The sequence below is a fragment of the Zootoca vivipara genome, chromosome 14 (assembly GCF_965207765.1).
Source record: "Zootoca vivipara chromosome 14, rZooViv2.hap1.1, whole genome shotgun sequence".
Classification (NCBI taxonomy): domain Eukaryota; kingdom Metazoa; phylum Chordata; class Lepidosauria; order Squamata; family Lacertidae; genus Zootoca; species Zootoca vivipara.
In genome coordinates, this window is record NC_142597.1 from 39498729 (window position 1) to 39512054 (window position 13326).

The 13326-nt window shown below is 46.0% G+C and overlaps 1 protein-coding gene across 6 annotated transcripts in view; it reads left to right on the forward strand.

Annotated features, from left to right (window-relative positions):
• The window catches only part of SYNRG (synergin gamma), a 60554-nt gene that overhangs the window by 8939 nt on the left and 38289 nt on the right, over window positions 1-13326 (forward strand). For 2 of the 6 annotated variants that reach the window (XM_035140248.3, XM_060268333.2), the window contains exons 5-13: window positions 752-857; window positions 1375-1486; window positions 3244-3549; window positions 4392-4625; window positions 6545-6622; window positions 7555-7751; window positions 8508-8756; window positions 9980-10116; window positions 13041-13159. In XM_035140248.3, the coding sequence (XP_034996139.3) occupies window positions 752-857; window positions 1375-1486; window positions 3244-3549; window positions 4392-4625; window positions 6545-6622; window positions 7555-7751; window positions 8508-8756; window positions 9980-10116; window positions 13041-13159 (1538 nt within the window). The remainder of the gene's footprint in view (window positions 1-751; window positions 858-1374; window positions 1487-3243; window positions 3550-4391; window positions 4626-6544; window positions 6623-7554; window positions 7752-8507; window positions 8757-9979; window positions 10117-13040; window positions 13160-13326) is intronic. The other 4 variants (XM_060268336.2, XM_060268337.2, XM_060268334.2 and 1 more) reach the window with 3 other exon arrangements.

A 13326-nucleotide genomic window follows, 5' to 3' on the forward strand; every position in this document is an offset into this window, starting at 1 on the left:
TTGCTGTTCTCCCCCCCCAAGTGTTGGGATGGAGATGAGAAGGGTTGTTAGGCGCCTTATACTAGGGGCAGGGTGCCTTTATAGCCCAAGAAGAACATTCCCCTGGGGGCAACCCTATGGAGCAAAGGAGATGACTAACCTTTGCACAGTAGGCTACATTCCAACTTTTCAGAAATCACAGGGTTCTAAACACACACAAACACCCCTTTTCTTCCAAGCAATCAGGGAGCATTATCATGAGAACCCATTTCAGCCAGGCAGCTGTGGAGATCAAGTCTGAATTTGGAGATTAAGAGTGCCTCGAACAAGATTGGGTCTTTGGCAGCTTTACTTTGTCCTAAGGCAAGGGTGGGGTACCTCAAGCTTGGGGTCAAGTGCAGCCCCCCCCAATAGTGTGCTTACTTGACTGGTGTTGTCTCTTGCTTGCCTAGATAGAGAAGAGGAAGGGTCATGTCAGTGAGTATAGAAACTAGCCTAGGACACAAAGGTAAAATTTACATGGGTTGCTCCACCCACTTCTACTTCAGGCCCTGCCCACCAAGGGCACATGGCCCTCAGAAGATTGCACAGAAGGGAATGTGGCCCTCGGATGGAAGAAGTTTCCCTGCCTCTGGTTTAAGAAATGTAATACTTAGCTGTGGAAAGCAGGAAAATAAATTAGTGGTGAAACATAGGACCTAAATAATACTATAATCCTTTTAAAAAAAAATAATAGTAATAATAATATGGCATGGCTTGTATCTCATTGCAGGAAACGATATGAACACCAGCAAAAGTTTTTCGAAGAGGAAAGGAAAAGGCGCCAGTTTGAAGAGCAAAAACAAAAGCTGCGGCTTTTAAGCAGCGTGAAGCCAAAGGTCTGTTGACATGGAGTGTTTTCAGCAGCACCCTGTCGGATTTTAAATTAATTAACATATTTTCTCTTGAGCTGGGAAAATGAGCACATCTGATAGAAAATGTAACCTTTTAATGAAACAGTGCAGAACATTGAAATGTACAAGGTTGAACGAAAAGCAAGATATGAAAGGATAAACTTCTCCCGGACAAAAAAATGTTTTAGTTTGACTGTTTCGGTTGGCCTCTTGATAAAGGTTGCCACTGAGATGCAAAGCTGGCTTTTGTTAGGGGAAGAAAAAGTGTTTAAAACGTATTTTTCACGTGCTCTTAAGAGTTTCATAGCGGGTCATGTCTTCACTGTCAGGCAGGGTGCTTTTGAATCCCAGTTGCTGGAAACCACAGGAGGAGAGAGTGCTCTCACACTTGGGTCCTGTTTGCAAGCTTTCCTTTGGGGCAACTGGCTAGCCACCGGCTAGAGGGGCCTTTGCCCTGATCCAGCAGCCATCCTTTTCTTATGCTCTAATGTCTCTGTTTTAGATGGGTGAGAAGAGCAGAGACGATGCACTGGAAGCTATTAAAGGGAACCTGGATGGGTTTTCCAGAGATGCAAAGCTGCACCCCACGCCGACATCACATCCAAAAAACGCAGGTAATACGTTTTTCCCTACTGAGCTGGTGCTCTCCTAGTGTTGTCGGACTCCAGTGCCCATCAGTCTCAGCCAGCATGGCCAATAGTCAGAGCTGACTCTTGGTCCTGCCACTCTCACAGGCACGCTTAGTGGAGACGCGAGAGATGGCCTTCTCGGTGGCTGCTCCCAGACTTTGGAACTCCCTTCCTAGCGAAGCAAGACTGATTCCCTCTTTGTTGTCCTTTCACTGGCAGGGTGAACACCTTTCTGTTCCAACAAGCTTTTGGAAACAGACTCCTTTTAATGAGAGGGCTGGTGTCATGCTGTTTGCATTGTAATTATTTGTATGGTTTAAATCAGGCATCCCCAAACTTCGGCCCTCCAGATGTTTTGGACTACAATTCCCATCTTCCCCGACCAGTGGTCCTGTTACCTAGGGATCATGGGAGTTGTAGGCCAAAACATCTGGAGGGCCGGTTTGGGGATGCCTGGTTTAAATAGATTTAATATATGCATATAGTTTAAATTTTGTCAATGCGTAATTGCTTTTTCTATGTTTTTAGCTGTTCTTATTTTTATCTGTAAGCCATCTTGAGTCCTGTCAGGGGAAAAAGGGCAGGGTATAAATAAATCAACAACAACAACAACAACAACAACAGGATATGTAGTCTAGAAACTTCTGGAGGCCACCAGGGCAGGGCTAAGATAATGAGATGCAGCTTCAGGGTCATAAAAACCATTTAGCATCTATCTAGTTGAGAAAAATTTTATTCGTTTCTTCATTTGCTAATACATTAAGGACATACTGAAACAGAGTTAAGCACTTATAAATCTTACTGATTCAACCTCTCCTTTTGAAGTCAGCAGGACTGAAGGCTGCTTAACTGTGACAGGATCATAGCCACACCCATATAAAACTCAACAGGGAGAAGGATTTTCTTTTTTGAGAGGGGGAGGGAACCAGAATTAATTGGCTCCACCTACTGCTGGGCTCTCTGCCTTCCACCCTGCCAGTCCCAATGAGCGTCAGTCACTACTGCCTCCATTCCATACACCTTCACAGGACAAATGCAGCAGGTTTAAAACTTAGTCACAAGATTAGGATGGGTGCTAACAACTTGCGTCTCAGGTGGCAAATTCCAGGATAAAGAGGTGCATCTTCAACATACAGCAAAACCTATAGAGTCGTACCTTGGATCTTGAACGCCTTGCGACTTGAATGTTTTGGCTTCCGAATGCCGCAAACCCGGAAGTGAGTGTTCCGGTTTGTGAACGTTTTTTGGAAGTTGAATGTCCGATGCAGCTTCCGCAGCTTTCGATTGAGTGCAGGAAGCTTCTGCAGCCAATTGGAAGCCGCGCCTTGCTTGTCAAACGTTTTCGGAAGTCGAACGGACTCCCAGAACAGATTCCGTTCGACAACCAAGGTAGGACTGTATAGTGAAGTTGCCAGACGCCCTTTGAAGGGGAGGGAGTTCCACAACTTAGGGGTTGCCACAGACAATACACTCTCCTGGGCCGCCCCCACTTGAGCGTCTGAGGGCAGGGGAATGCAGCAATGTTCCTCGGCACAGCAGCTTACGAAACACTGAGCAGTACTGCTTGGCATGGAATCAGCATAGCCAGCAACCCCATCTGCCTTCATTAGAAATGGCCGTTTCTCTCCTTCCATCTCTCTCTCTCTCTCTATTTATTTATTATCCATAGCAAAAAGCCTTGTTTTCCTCATTAGTTTCCATTTTGTGTGTACGTATATGTGTGTGTTCATTCCATTTTGCAGATCATCCCACGCCATCCCATTCTACTGTGTCTGTCTCCCAAACCTCTGCCTTTCTTGACGATGACGAGTTTAGTGACTTTATACAGGGGCCTGTCGAAAACGCCCCAACATTCGTGCCTCCCACCTCTTCCCAGCCTTTTCAGTCTTGCCATCCTTCCTCCCAGGCTGGGCAACGGCTTTCAGAGAAGGTTGTGGCCCAGTCTCTCCCTCCAGCCCAGATTCCAGTGTCCTCCATCTTTCACGGCCCCAGGGGGCAGGTTCCCTATTTCTCTGCTTCTCCAGCTTCACAAAACACTCAGAAAACAGGTAACATACCATATATTTGGTGTTTGGGAGGGGATGGGGTATGAAATCCAGCAGCTCTGAATATGGAAACTGACTTTATGCTTGGTAAATTCCATCTAATCTAAAACAAGTGATTTGACTTAGAGCTGCAACATTTAGGCTGTGATCCTGAGCACACTTCCTCTGGAGTAAGCCCTGTTACATGCAGTGGAACATGTGTCTAGCAAATATGCATGGTGTTGTATTATTAGGTTGCTTAAAAATATTTTGATTGATTTAAGAGGTACCCCCACCCCAATCAATTGGGCAACAGAATTTGTAAATTAGTACTTACAAATCTGTAGTGGCAGGTGCTTTCTTAGAAGAGGTATTCTCCCCTCTTTTGTCACAGGAGGGAAAGCCTCTTGTGCTGTGACTTACATATGTAACATCTAAATAATAATAATAATCACTCCCTCTAGTGTCAAACTCAGGTGGTGAGTGCCAACAGATATGAAGCTAAAATGGAGCTATTGGAAAGAAGAGGGAGGTATGAGCATGCTCAAGAGAATCTCTAGTTTTTGGGGGGAGGGGAGGGTTGAAACACACCTTGGGGATAACTCCCCCTCCCAAGAAGCTGAGTGAGGCCTGGACATGCTCAGTAGCCATGGAATGTTGAGAGCTGGTTGGAAAGGAATAAAATGATGTGTAGGAAGACATGATACCTGCACCAGCCTTGGGTATATGTGGGGCTGCTCATTCATTCTTGTTTCCACACCTCGACAGCTCCTTTTGTGTGTGGAGGCAGGGGTGTGTGGATTGGGGTGGAGTTCCAAACTTGAGATTTAACCAAGTGCCAACCATTCCTCCTTTTATCTGTCCAGGCCCTCCCTTGGAAGAGAAGCCCCTGCCACCCTGTGGGTTGAGTGAATTTGGGCAGGCACAAACCAAACTTAAAACTCCTGACGCTGAGCTCAGTGCCGCAGCTCCAGCTGCAAACAGCCCTGATCCCAGGTTAGGGGGCAATAACTGGCAGCCCGTAGGGGTGCTCCCGAGCGGCAGCCCCGGTCCAAAGGCAAACAAGGCTTCAGAACAAAACCTGTCAGCCCAAGAGCGTGGTGAGCATATCTGTGTCTTGCAGAGCGTACGCTCCAGTGCTGCTTGTACAAGCTAACCTCTTTAACACGAATGCCGGGTGATTTTGCTCTGAACCCCTGCTTGAATAATAACAGCGAAGCGCCAATTCTCCTGACTTAACATGTGACGTCCACAAGTTCTTTTTCTGTTTCTCAAACTTTGTTTGTTACCTGTAAGGGTCAAAACCTAACAAGCTTCTTTGAATAATATTTGATCCTGCCTCGTTTTCAGCAGAGAAAAAGTTATTCCAATCATGCATGCTTTCTTCTGATTCTTGTCTTTAGCTGTCATTTACCTTGTGGAGTGTGGGGGGGGGGTACTAAACACCTCATCTCCTCAAACAGCAACAAACACACCCCTATACCATGAATGAAGTTGATGGATGGTGTACATAGCTGCCAAGTTTTCCCTTTTCTCACGAGGAAGCCTATTCAGCATAATGGAATTTCCCTTTAAAAAAGGGATAACTTGGCAGCTATGATGGTGTAGACTTAAGGGGAGGTAATAGGAGAAGGGACATAGGTCAGTTGTGGAGCTTCTGGTTTGCATGCAAGAAGGTTCCAGGTTCATTCCCTAGCATCTCCAGATAAGACTGGGAATACCCACCGTCTGAAACCCTGGAGAGCAGCTGCCAGTCAGTGCAGACAACACAGGGCTAAGCAGACCAACAATATGACTTGGTATAAGGCAGCTCGTTGTGTTCCTACTAAATCAGCCTACTAAATGCAGCACCAGGAGGAGTGGAATATTAAGGGGAGAGATGTAGCTCAGTGCTGCAGCATATGCAGAATGTCCCTGGTTCAACCCCCAGCAGCTCCAAGTAGAAAGACCCCCTTCTGAAACCCTGGGGAGCCGCTGCCAGTCAGTGCAGACAATACTGAGCTAGACGGACTCTGCATATGTTCTATAATAATTCACACAAATGTAATTTGAGCAATAGAACCCATTATTAACTGTCCCAGTATTTCCGCTTCTCAGTTTAGTTCTCTGCGCACCGCCTGGATTGCTGTTCAGGTGGCCTCTCTCCTAACAGCAGTGGTAGCACTTAAGGGACTCTGCAAATTAAGAAGGGTTTTGCCCTCTTAAAGAACAGGCATAAAACAAAGTGGCAGTGGTGTGGAGTGCCGTGGAATGAACTCGAGATGGACTCTATGGTCATCGCTAGATTCCACCACCACCACAATGATGGCCGTACAAGCGCCGGCATCACTCAAGCAGCCTCTTCAGTTCCATTTGATTCCCAAGGAGAGGCGTTTGCAGAAGTTAGCACTCTGCAGCTGCCTGAGTGGGGGCTCTGAGGGCCGGGTGTGTGTTTTGACTTCTCCGGCCAGAACGTTACCCCTCCACTCCTCTTCAGGAGAAATCTTAGTATGGCTAAGGAAAGCTATTGCTCTTACTATGGCGATTTGTAGAAATAGACAACCCCCGCCCAGTAGCCATGGAGGCTTATCCATTAGGGCAAATGGGACTCTGCCCCACCAACCTCAGACAGCCCCCGTCTTCCTGCCTTCTTACTTGCAACAAGTCAGAGGGTGGCTTCACCTGCCATTTGCGCTATCTCTGCCTCGGTTCAGAAGTCTGGTCTCCCTGCCTTCTGTCCCACCAGTGCTCAGCTGAATTGCATTCATTTTTTAAAAATTCCAACAGTCCTAGAAATGCTTCCCAAGAGCTCTGTGTAGAGAGGCTCCGTTGCATATACAGAGTGTTTAAAGCTTGATTGGTGTACAGAAGGAGAGTCTCTTCCCTCATTTCTTTGAGTGTGCCATTTTATTCCAGACTGCTTGCAAGAGAGGTGATTCCTCCTTTGAAATAAGATGACGGAGGTGTTCCAGATGAGTCATTTCACTGCAGATATTTCCTAAATATAATAGTTTTCCTTTCGTGTGTGTGTGCCTTTTAGGTGTCGGAGTCTTCCCTTCCCAGGATCCAATCCAGCAACTGATGCCTCCCTGGATTTACAATGATAATTTAGTTCCAGGTAATATTAATGGCAATGGTGAAACTGAGCAGGAATCGCCTTTGAAGGTATTAGAAAAGGTGATGCAAGCTCACCTCCCATTCTGGACGCCTTGAAATTAAACCAGCTTATTTCTTAAGATGATTTCCCCTTTCTGCAGGTGAGGGGACTGGTATATAGCGTCTGTGCTAAGTACTTAGTAGGCAACACTAGATTTTAAACTGAGCTTGCTAAGGGCATCTCACTTTATTTTATTTATTGAATTTTTATACTACCCTTCTCCCAAAGGAGTCTGGGAGCATGAGACATCAGAATGTTAAAATGCAACAATTTAAAGTAGAAGAAACATGTTCCTAATACATTTTATAAACTATTAAAAACCCTCTGAAAATATTTAGAACAGGGTCTGTAAGCTTCATTCAGGTGGTTTGTTCTCTCCCCCTCCCCACCCTGCCATTTTATTCTCACAACAGCCCTGTGAAGTAGCTAAGGCTGGTCCAGTGGGCTTTTGTGGCTGAGTGGAGATTTAAACCCAAGTTTCAGCCTGACACTCTATCTCAGGCATAGGCAAACTTGGCCCTCCAGATGTTTTGGGACTACAACTCCCATCATCCCTAGCTAACAGGACCCAGTGGTCAGGGATGATGGGAATTGTAGTCCCAAAACATCTGTAGGGCCGAGTTTGCCTATGCCTGCTCTAACTGCTAGGCCACACAAAACCGCACATGTAGTAGAATTTTCCAAAAAGGGCTAATTCCACGTAGAATTCTGTACATGCTCTGTTTGCTGTCCAGCTCCACAGTGGAGCTGGAGGGTTGGCATTTGATGGTGTCCAAGTCCAAGTTCATTTTGGTTCTAATTTGGGTTCTTACGTGTTGGCAACTCCTGATTATGCAAAGTCCAATGGTGAGTTGTTGTTGTTGTTGTTGTTTGGCTGGCTTTTTTCTTTGCAGATCTGTACAAGAAAATTCTAGAAACCACTATGACGCCGACTGGAATAGACACTGGAAAACTTTATCCCATCCTGATGTCATCTGGACTTCCCAGGGAGACGCTTGGGCAAATATGGGCCTTGGCCAATCGCACCACTCCTGGGAAGCTTACGAAAGAAGAGCTGTATACCGTTCTGGCTATGATAGCCGTAACTCAGGTAGGAGCGACTAAACACTGGGAGGCAAAGCTGGGGGAAGGTCAGCTCACATCTTTTCAGTGGGTTCTGTGCACTTCTGTTCAGAAAAGCGGGAAAGGACGTGCTGTGGTACAGGGCTTGTAGCAATCCCACATTCAAGAAACTGGCCAGATTCTGCACCCCCTTTGCTACAGTGATTAGCCAGTCTCCAAATGGCTTGCTGCACTCCCTGGCATTGGTGGAAAATTACACCAAGTCCTGTATCGTTTCAGTAGAGTTGGAGAAATCATTTGAGCAGCAGTGGTCACATACATAAATATTTTTTTATATATTGTCTAGGTAACTCTAATCCCATAATTCCCCCCACACACACACATAAAAAAACCTCTGGTTTCTTAATTGAGGTTATCTCAAACATTTTTTTTCAGTTCATTACATATCATCTCCCAGTAGGCTTTTACCTCATTACAAGTCCACCTGGGGGAAAAATACCTCCCTTATCTTTACATTTCCAACAAATTATTGATTCTGATTAATACATTTTTGCTAGTTTTGCTATAAATCATTTTCACAAATTTCCCCTTCAAACCATAACTTTATTCTGTGTTCCACAACCGCTCCCATGCCGAAAGTTCAATATTATGACCAATATCCATTGCTCAATGTATTATTGAAGATATTACTCGTTCATCTTTTACTTCCCATTCTAATAGCGTCTTATAAAAACAGTGCTGCTGTCTATTAATGCTTCCCCCTGCCCCCTCTTTTCGCTTACAGAGAGGCCTTCCAGCTATGAGCCCCGACAGTTTGAACCAGTTCCCCTCTGCCCCACTCCCTACACTGAGTGGGCTCCCGATGGCAATCCCTGTCACGGTGAGCCAGCAGCCGATGATGCCGCCGGGGCCTCCTGTCTCCATGCCTCTTAGTATGGCGCCCGCTGTGGTGGGGATCAACATGGCTGCACCAGTGGCGGGACCTTCAGCGCCGACGCCCAGCGGGTTCATGCCGCCTTACCCCCCAAGCCAGGTCAGCGCTGCGTATGCCATGCAATAAGCGAGAATCCTTGGGTTTAAGCAAAAACTTGTCCTTTCCAGCCAATATTTAAGCAATAGAGCGTGAACATGTCTCTTTCTTTTAATGCTCACTTGCTGTTTGTTTGCTTCCAGTTTTGATTATTTGTGCTTCATTTTTTAACCTGCATGCCGTTTCTCCGCATGACTGTATGCAAGGCAGCTTAGAACCCATATAAATGTCAGTGTTTTTAGGTGGCTTCCATTGTGTTTAAGTGCATCTTTTCTTTTACATTTCATTGGGTTGTAGTCAGTGTTGGTCCTCCTCGGAGTAGACACATTGAAGTTAAAGGATACAGCGGTACCTCGGTTCTCAAACGTAATCCGTTCCGGAAGACCGTTTGAGTTCCGAAATGTTCGAAAACCGAGGTGCAAAGGGCTGCCTGCAAATTCAATTGAGAAAATTGAAAAAAAAAAAACACCATTCAACTTCCGAGGCTCATTGGAAAATGGAAGCATTTGCTTTTTTGGCTTTCGGGTTCTGAAACATTCGTCAACGGAGACGTTCAAGAACCGAGGTACCACTGTACTATTGACTTGGGTTCTTTCCTTTCAAGGGGTCTGTTCTGAGTGAAACTCAGTCGGATACAGCCCTGTGGTGGTTGTTTTTAAATACTGCTGTTTTATTTTTGTTTAACATGCAGTGTGATAGGATCACCCAGTCACTCTTGGTGCAGACATGCAGCAGAATTACTGGGATAGCTCAGTCAGTAGAGCGCGAGACTTTTAATCTCAGGGCTGTGGGTTCGAGCCTCACGTTGGGCAACATATTCCTGCATTGCAGGGGGTTGGCCTAGGTGACTCTTGTGGTCCCTTCCAACTATGATTCTATGAGGACTCTCTGCATGAGTCACTGTTCAAAGCACAGCTTTCCCATGTCAGTGACTCACTCAGAAGCTCTACAAGCACCCTCCTCCGAGAGCCGATGCCTCTCTCTCCTGTGCACTATGAAAGCAAATCTTCTGGGGTGTAGGAACAAAGCAAGCTTCTGGTTTTAATGGAAGGGAAGGAAAAGTGTGCATCTCTGCTATTGGAAGCCTCCTGGGAACTTCAGGAGTAGCCAATAAATAACAAAATACATAGATAGCATAGCAGTGTTAGTTTTAAAGAATGCAAAGCAGCTAGGTACAAGATTGCTCTCACCCTGAAAAGGGACTTTATGATTTCATATTAATCTAGGCAGCCAAACAGGATGATGACGACTTCCAAGATTTCCAGGACGCTTCTAAGTCTGGGGGGCTTGATGACACCTTTACGGATTTCCAGGGAGAAGTATCTGGATCGAGCAAGGCGTGCCCAGCACAGCACCAGAGCAGGTAGAGGATTTAAAAACGTACTTTTACTGTAGGGGTTTTTGCTGGCAGGTGTGTGTATACTTGTGTGTCAAAAACAAACAAAAATAGCTTTTCACATCTTCCCACTTAGGAGACATAGAAACAGGAATATCTCCATGCCTCATTCTACATCAGATCCAGTTACGTTTTAGGCCAATCATGCCCAAGCTTTGTAGGAGAGCCACTGGTTAGTTCTCTTGTAAATGGGGAACGATTATAGCTCAGTGATCATGTGATTTGGAGGCAAAAAGTCCCAGGTTCAATCCCCAGCATCTCCAGGTGAGGCCAGGGGAGAAATCCCATTTGAAACCTTGGAGAGTAGGTTTAATTCACAACCATGAAGACTGGAATCTTGCTTCTCCTCCCCCCCCCCAGGGAAGGTCTGTGGCTCAGTAGTAGCGCATCTATTTTGCACTCCCAAGTGTCCCAGGGTCAATCTCTAGCATCTTCAATTAGGGCTGGGAGAGAAACCTGGAGAGCTGCTGCCTGTCAGTGTAGGTGGAGCCATGGTTGGACTTGATATAAGACAGCTCCCTGTTTTCTTCACTGTATCTTGCATTGAATTGAATTGCTGATCTTACTGCAATAAGTAACAGTAATTATGTTTAACACAGTAAAGTGACATCTATATATATATATAAATGTAGAAGGTGTGTGTTTGTTATTCCACACCTTTCTCCACAACCGCTTGCCCGATCGCCCTCAACCTTGCCCTCAACACCAGAGTCACATGTGGGGGTGTAACCATCCATTTACATTGACCAGATGACACACCTAGCACAGGTAGAAACCTGGATTTCTGTACAAAAAAGTGCTCCCTCCAGTGGACATCCGGGGAAGCTGGGATATAGAAGGCAGAAGAGGTTGCAACACAGGGCCCTCTAGTGGCGGCTACACTGGTACTACAGCTAGAAAACCTTGGCCCTCTATCGGAGGCTACAGGCTACTGGGCCAAATGGAGGCTCGCCTTTACGGACTAGGCCGAATGGCGGCTCACTTTTACAGACTAGGCCGAATGGAGGTGGGGACTCGCCTGGGTGTGGGTTGGGGGCAGGAGGGGACAGGATAGGTCATGGATCGGGACAGGGTGGGGGAAATCACAGGGATGAGCCACAGCAACGCGTGGCCTGGCCAGCTAGTATACCATAAACACAGCAATTATGACTTAGCCATTCTGGCCTTCTTTTTCTTGCATATTACCTTTACTCTTCCCCTCAGAAGCCGCTACATATAAATATGTAGAATGCATTGCAGCCATTCATTTTTGGCACAGGAAATGTCCACTCGTGACGGTCTAATTGGGGTGTGAGTCAGCAGATATGTAGTTGTGGAAGGGAGAGGTTGTTTTTCCTGGAAAAGCCTCACCTGCGTCTCTTTCCCGTGTGACTGCACCTCCCCTCTGGAGTGGCGTAATTGTTTACAGTCTAATAGGCTGGTCTAATTGTTTGAAAGACTTATTGTTGGAGGGTGGAGGGGTGGGAGAGAAATCTCCAGCTCTACAGACGCCTGGTGATTAGACTTGCTGTACAGCATCCTGCTAGATTCCCGGTGTGAACATAAGATTTCCATAAATGTTACCTCTTGCTCTCTTGATTTGTGTAGTCCCCCTCTCTTCCCCCTTCTGCAGGCTTCATGGGTCCCCATTAGCATGCATCTGTGAACCGCTCAGCTTGTAGGCCACTGATAAGGAGATTTATTTGAAAGAGTCTTGCTCCCGGTCCATTTCTTTTAAAAAAAGCAAAACCAAAAAACAACCCTGTATCTGTGAATCCCACAGAAATCCATATTTTCGATTTGGTGGCGTGGATTTGAGGCTAAACAAAAGCATGAGTTGTTTTAATGTTGAGGGTGCTGTTCCAAGCTGTCAGCAGGGAGATAAAATACGTGAATCATGTGGTGAAGCTAATCCAGGGGTGGCTTTGCTTTTTCCCACCACAACAAAACATAGATTTGCACGGGAGCTGCAGTGTTTTGATGCTTAATCAACTAGATCAGTGTGTATTTAACTGCTTTTTAGCTTTTTCTATTGAATTTTGTACATTGCCTTCCACCCTCCCTGTTGAACTTACAGTGCCTACAAAAGAGATTATTTTTTATTCCAGCAAGCATTTTAATTAAAGTCTGATTTTCTGGTTTTGATTTTTACCTATCTGTGTGGTAGGTTCTTGTACACCACTTAGAGACTGTTGTCGTTAAGCTGTATATAAATTGTTCAAATAAATAAAGAGAAGAGAAGAAATGGTGGATTTATCCAAAATGAGAGCGGGGGGGGGGATGATGACAGAGGGAACAGGTGTGTGAGAAAAGGATGCAAGAAAACAGGTTCTGGGTGGGTCTGAAATCTCCTTCCTCTTCTGGATTTTTTTTGTGCCCATCTAATTGCTCTGCTCTCCCTTTTAAACTCAAACTGATGCTTTTCGGCTTAAGGTAGGGACTGTCAATTCAGAGCAAAATCTATGTAGGTGGTAAAGGGGTGGGGGAACGCCATGCAGCTCGTTACTGATTTTTTCCCTTCCTTCTCTTACCCTAAAAATATTGTCGGGAAACCTTGCGGCATAAATTTCAGCATTGCGTATATGTGTGTGTGTGGTTTTCTTCACCCTTGAATGGGGATAGGGAACCTTTTCCAGCCCAAGGGCCACATTGCCTTCAATCCTGGGAGAGTTCTGAGATCCAGATAGAGACTGGAGCGTCTGAGGTTTCTCCCCCATTGCTGTAGAAGTCCTACCCTGTGCTCTGCCACAAGTAGACGTGCCCCCTTAGGCCACCAGAAGCTGTTCTTGCATCAAGATCTCTCCCAGCCCATCCTTGTCTCCATTTCCACCCGAATGCAAAGCTTGACAACACCTTCTCTGACGACTGAGCCCTCTCCTCACATTTCCCCATTCCCTTGCTTTTTTATGCAGCGCCACTCCAATGCTGATCCCACTCTCCGGCGCGAAGATGCCGCCCGCTGTGGATAAGTATGCCGTTTTCAAAGGGATTGCCACCGACAAGGCTACAGAAAGCACGGCTTCGCTTGGAGGTAAAAAAAAAAAAGCTATCTAATGCATTGGTGCACTCCTGTTTGTTCCCCTTTGTTATGACCTTTAACAGGTTGATCGCTCGCCTAGGAAGGGTTGCGGTGGTGCTGAGAACACTTCTCCTTTCCCCATGGGTGGCCAAAGACATTTTGGTACTCGAGGCAAACAA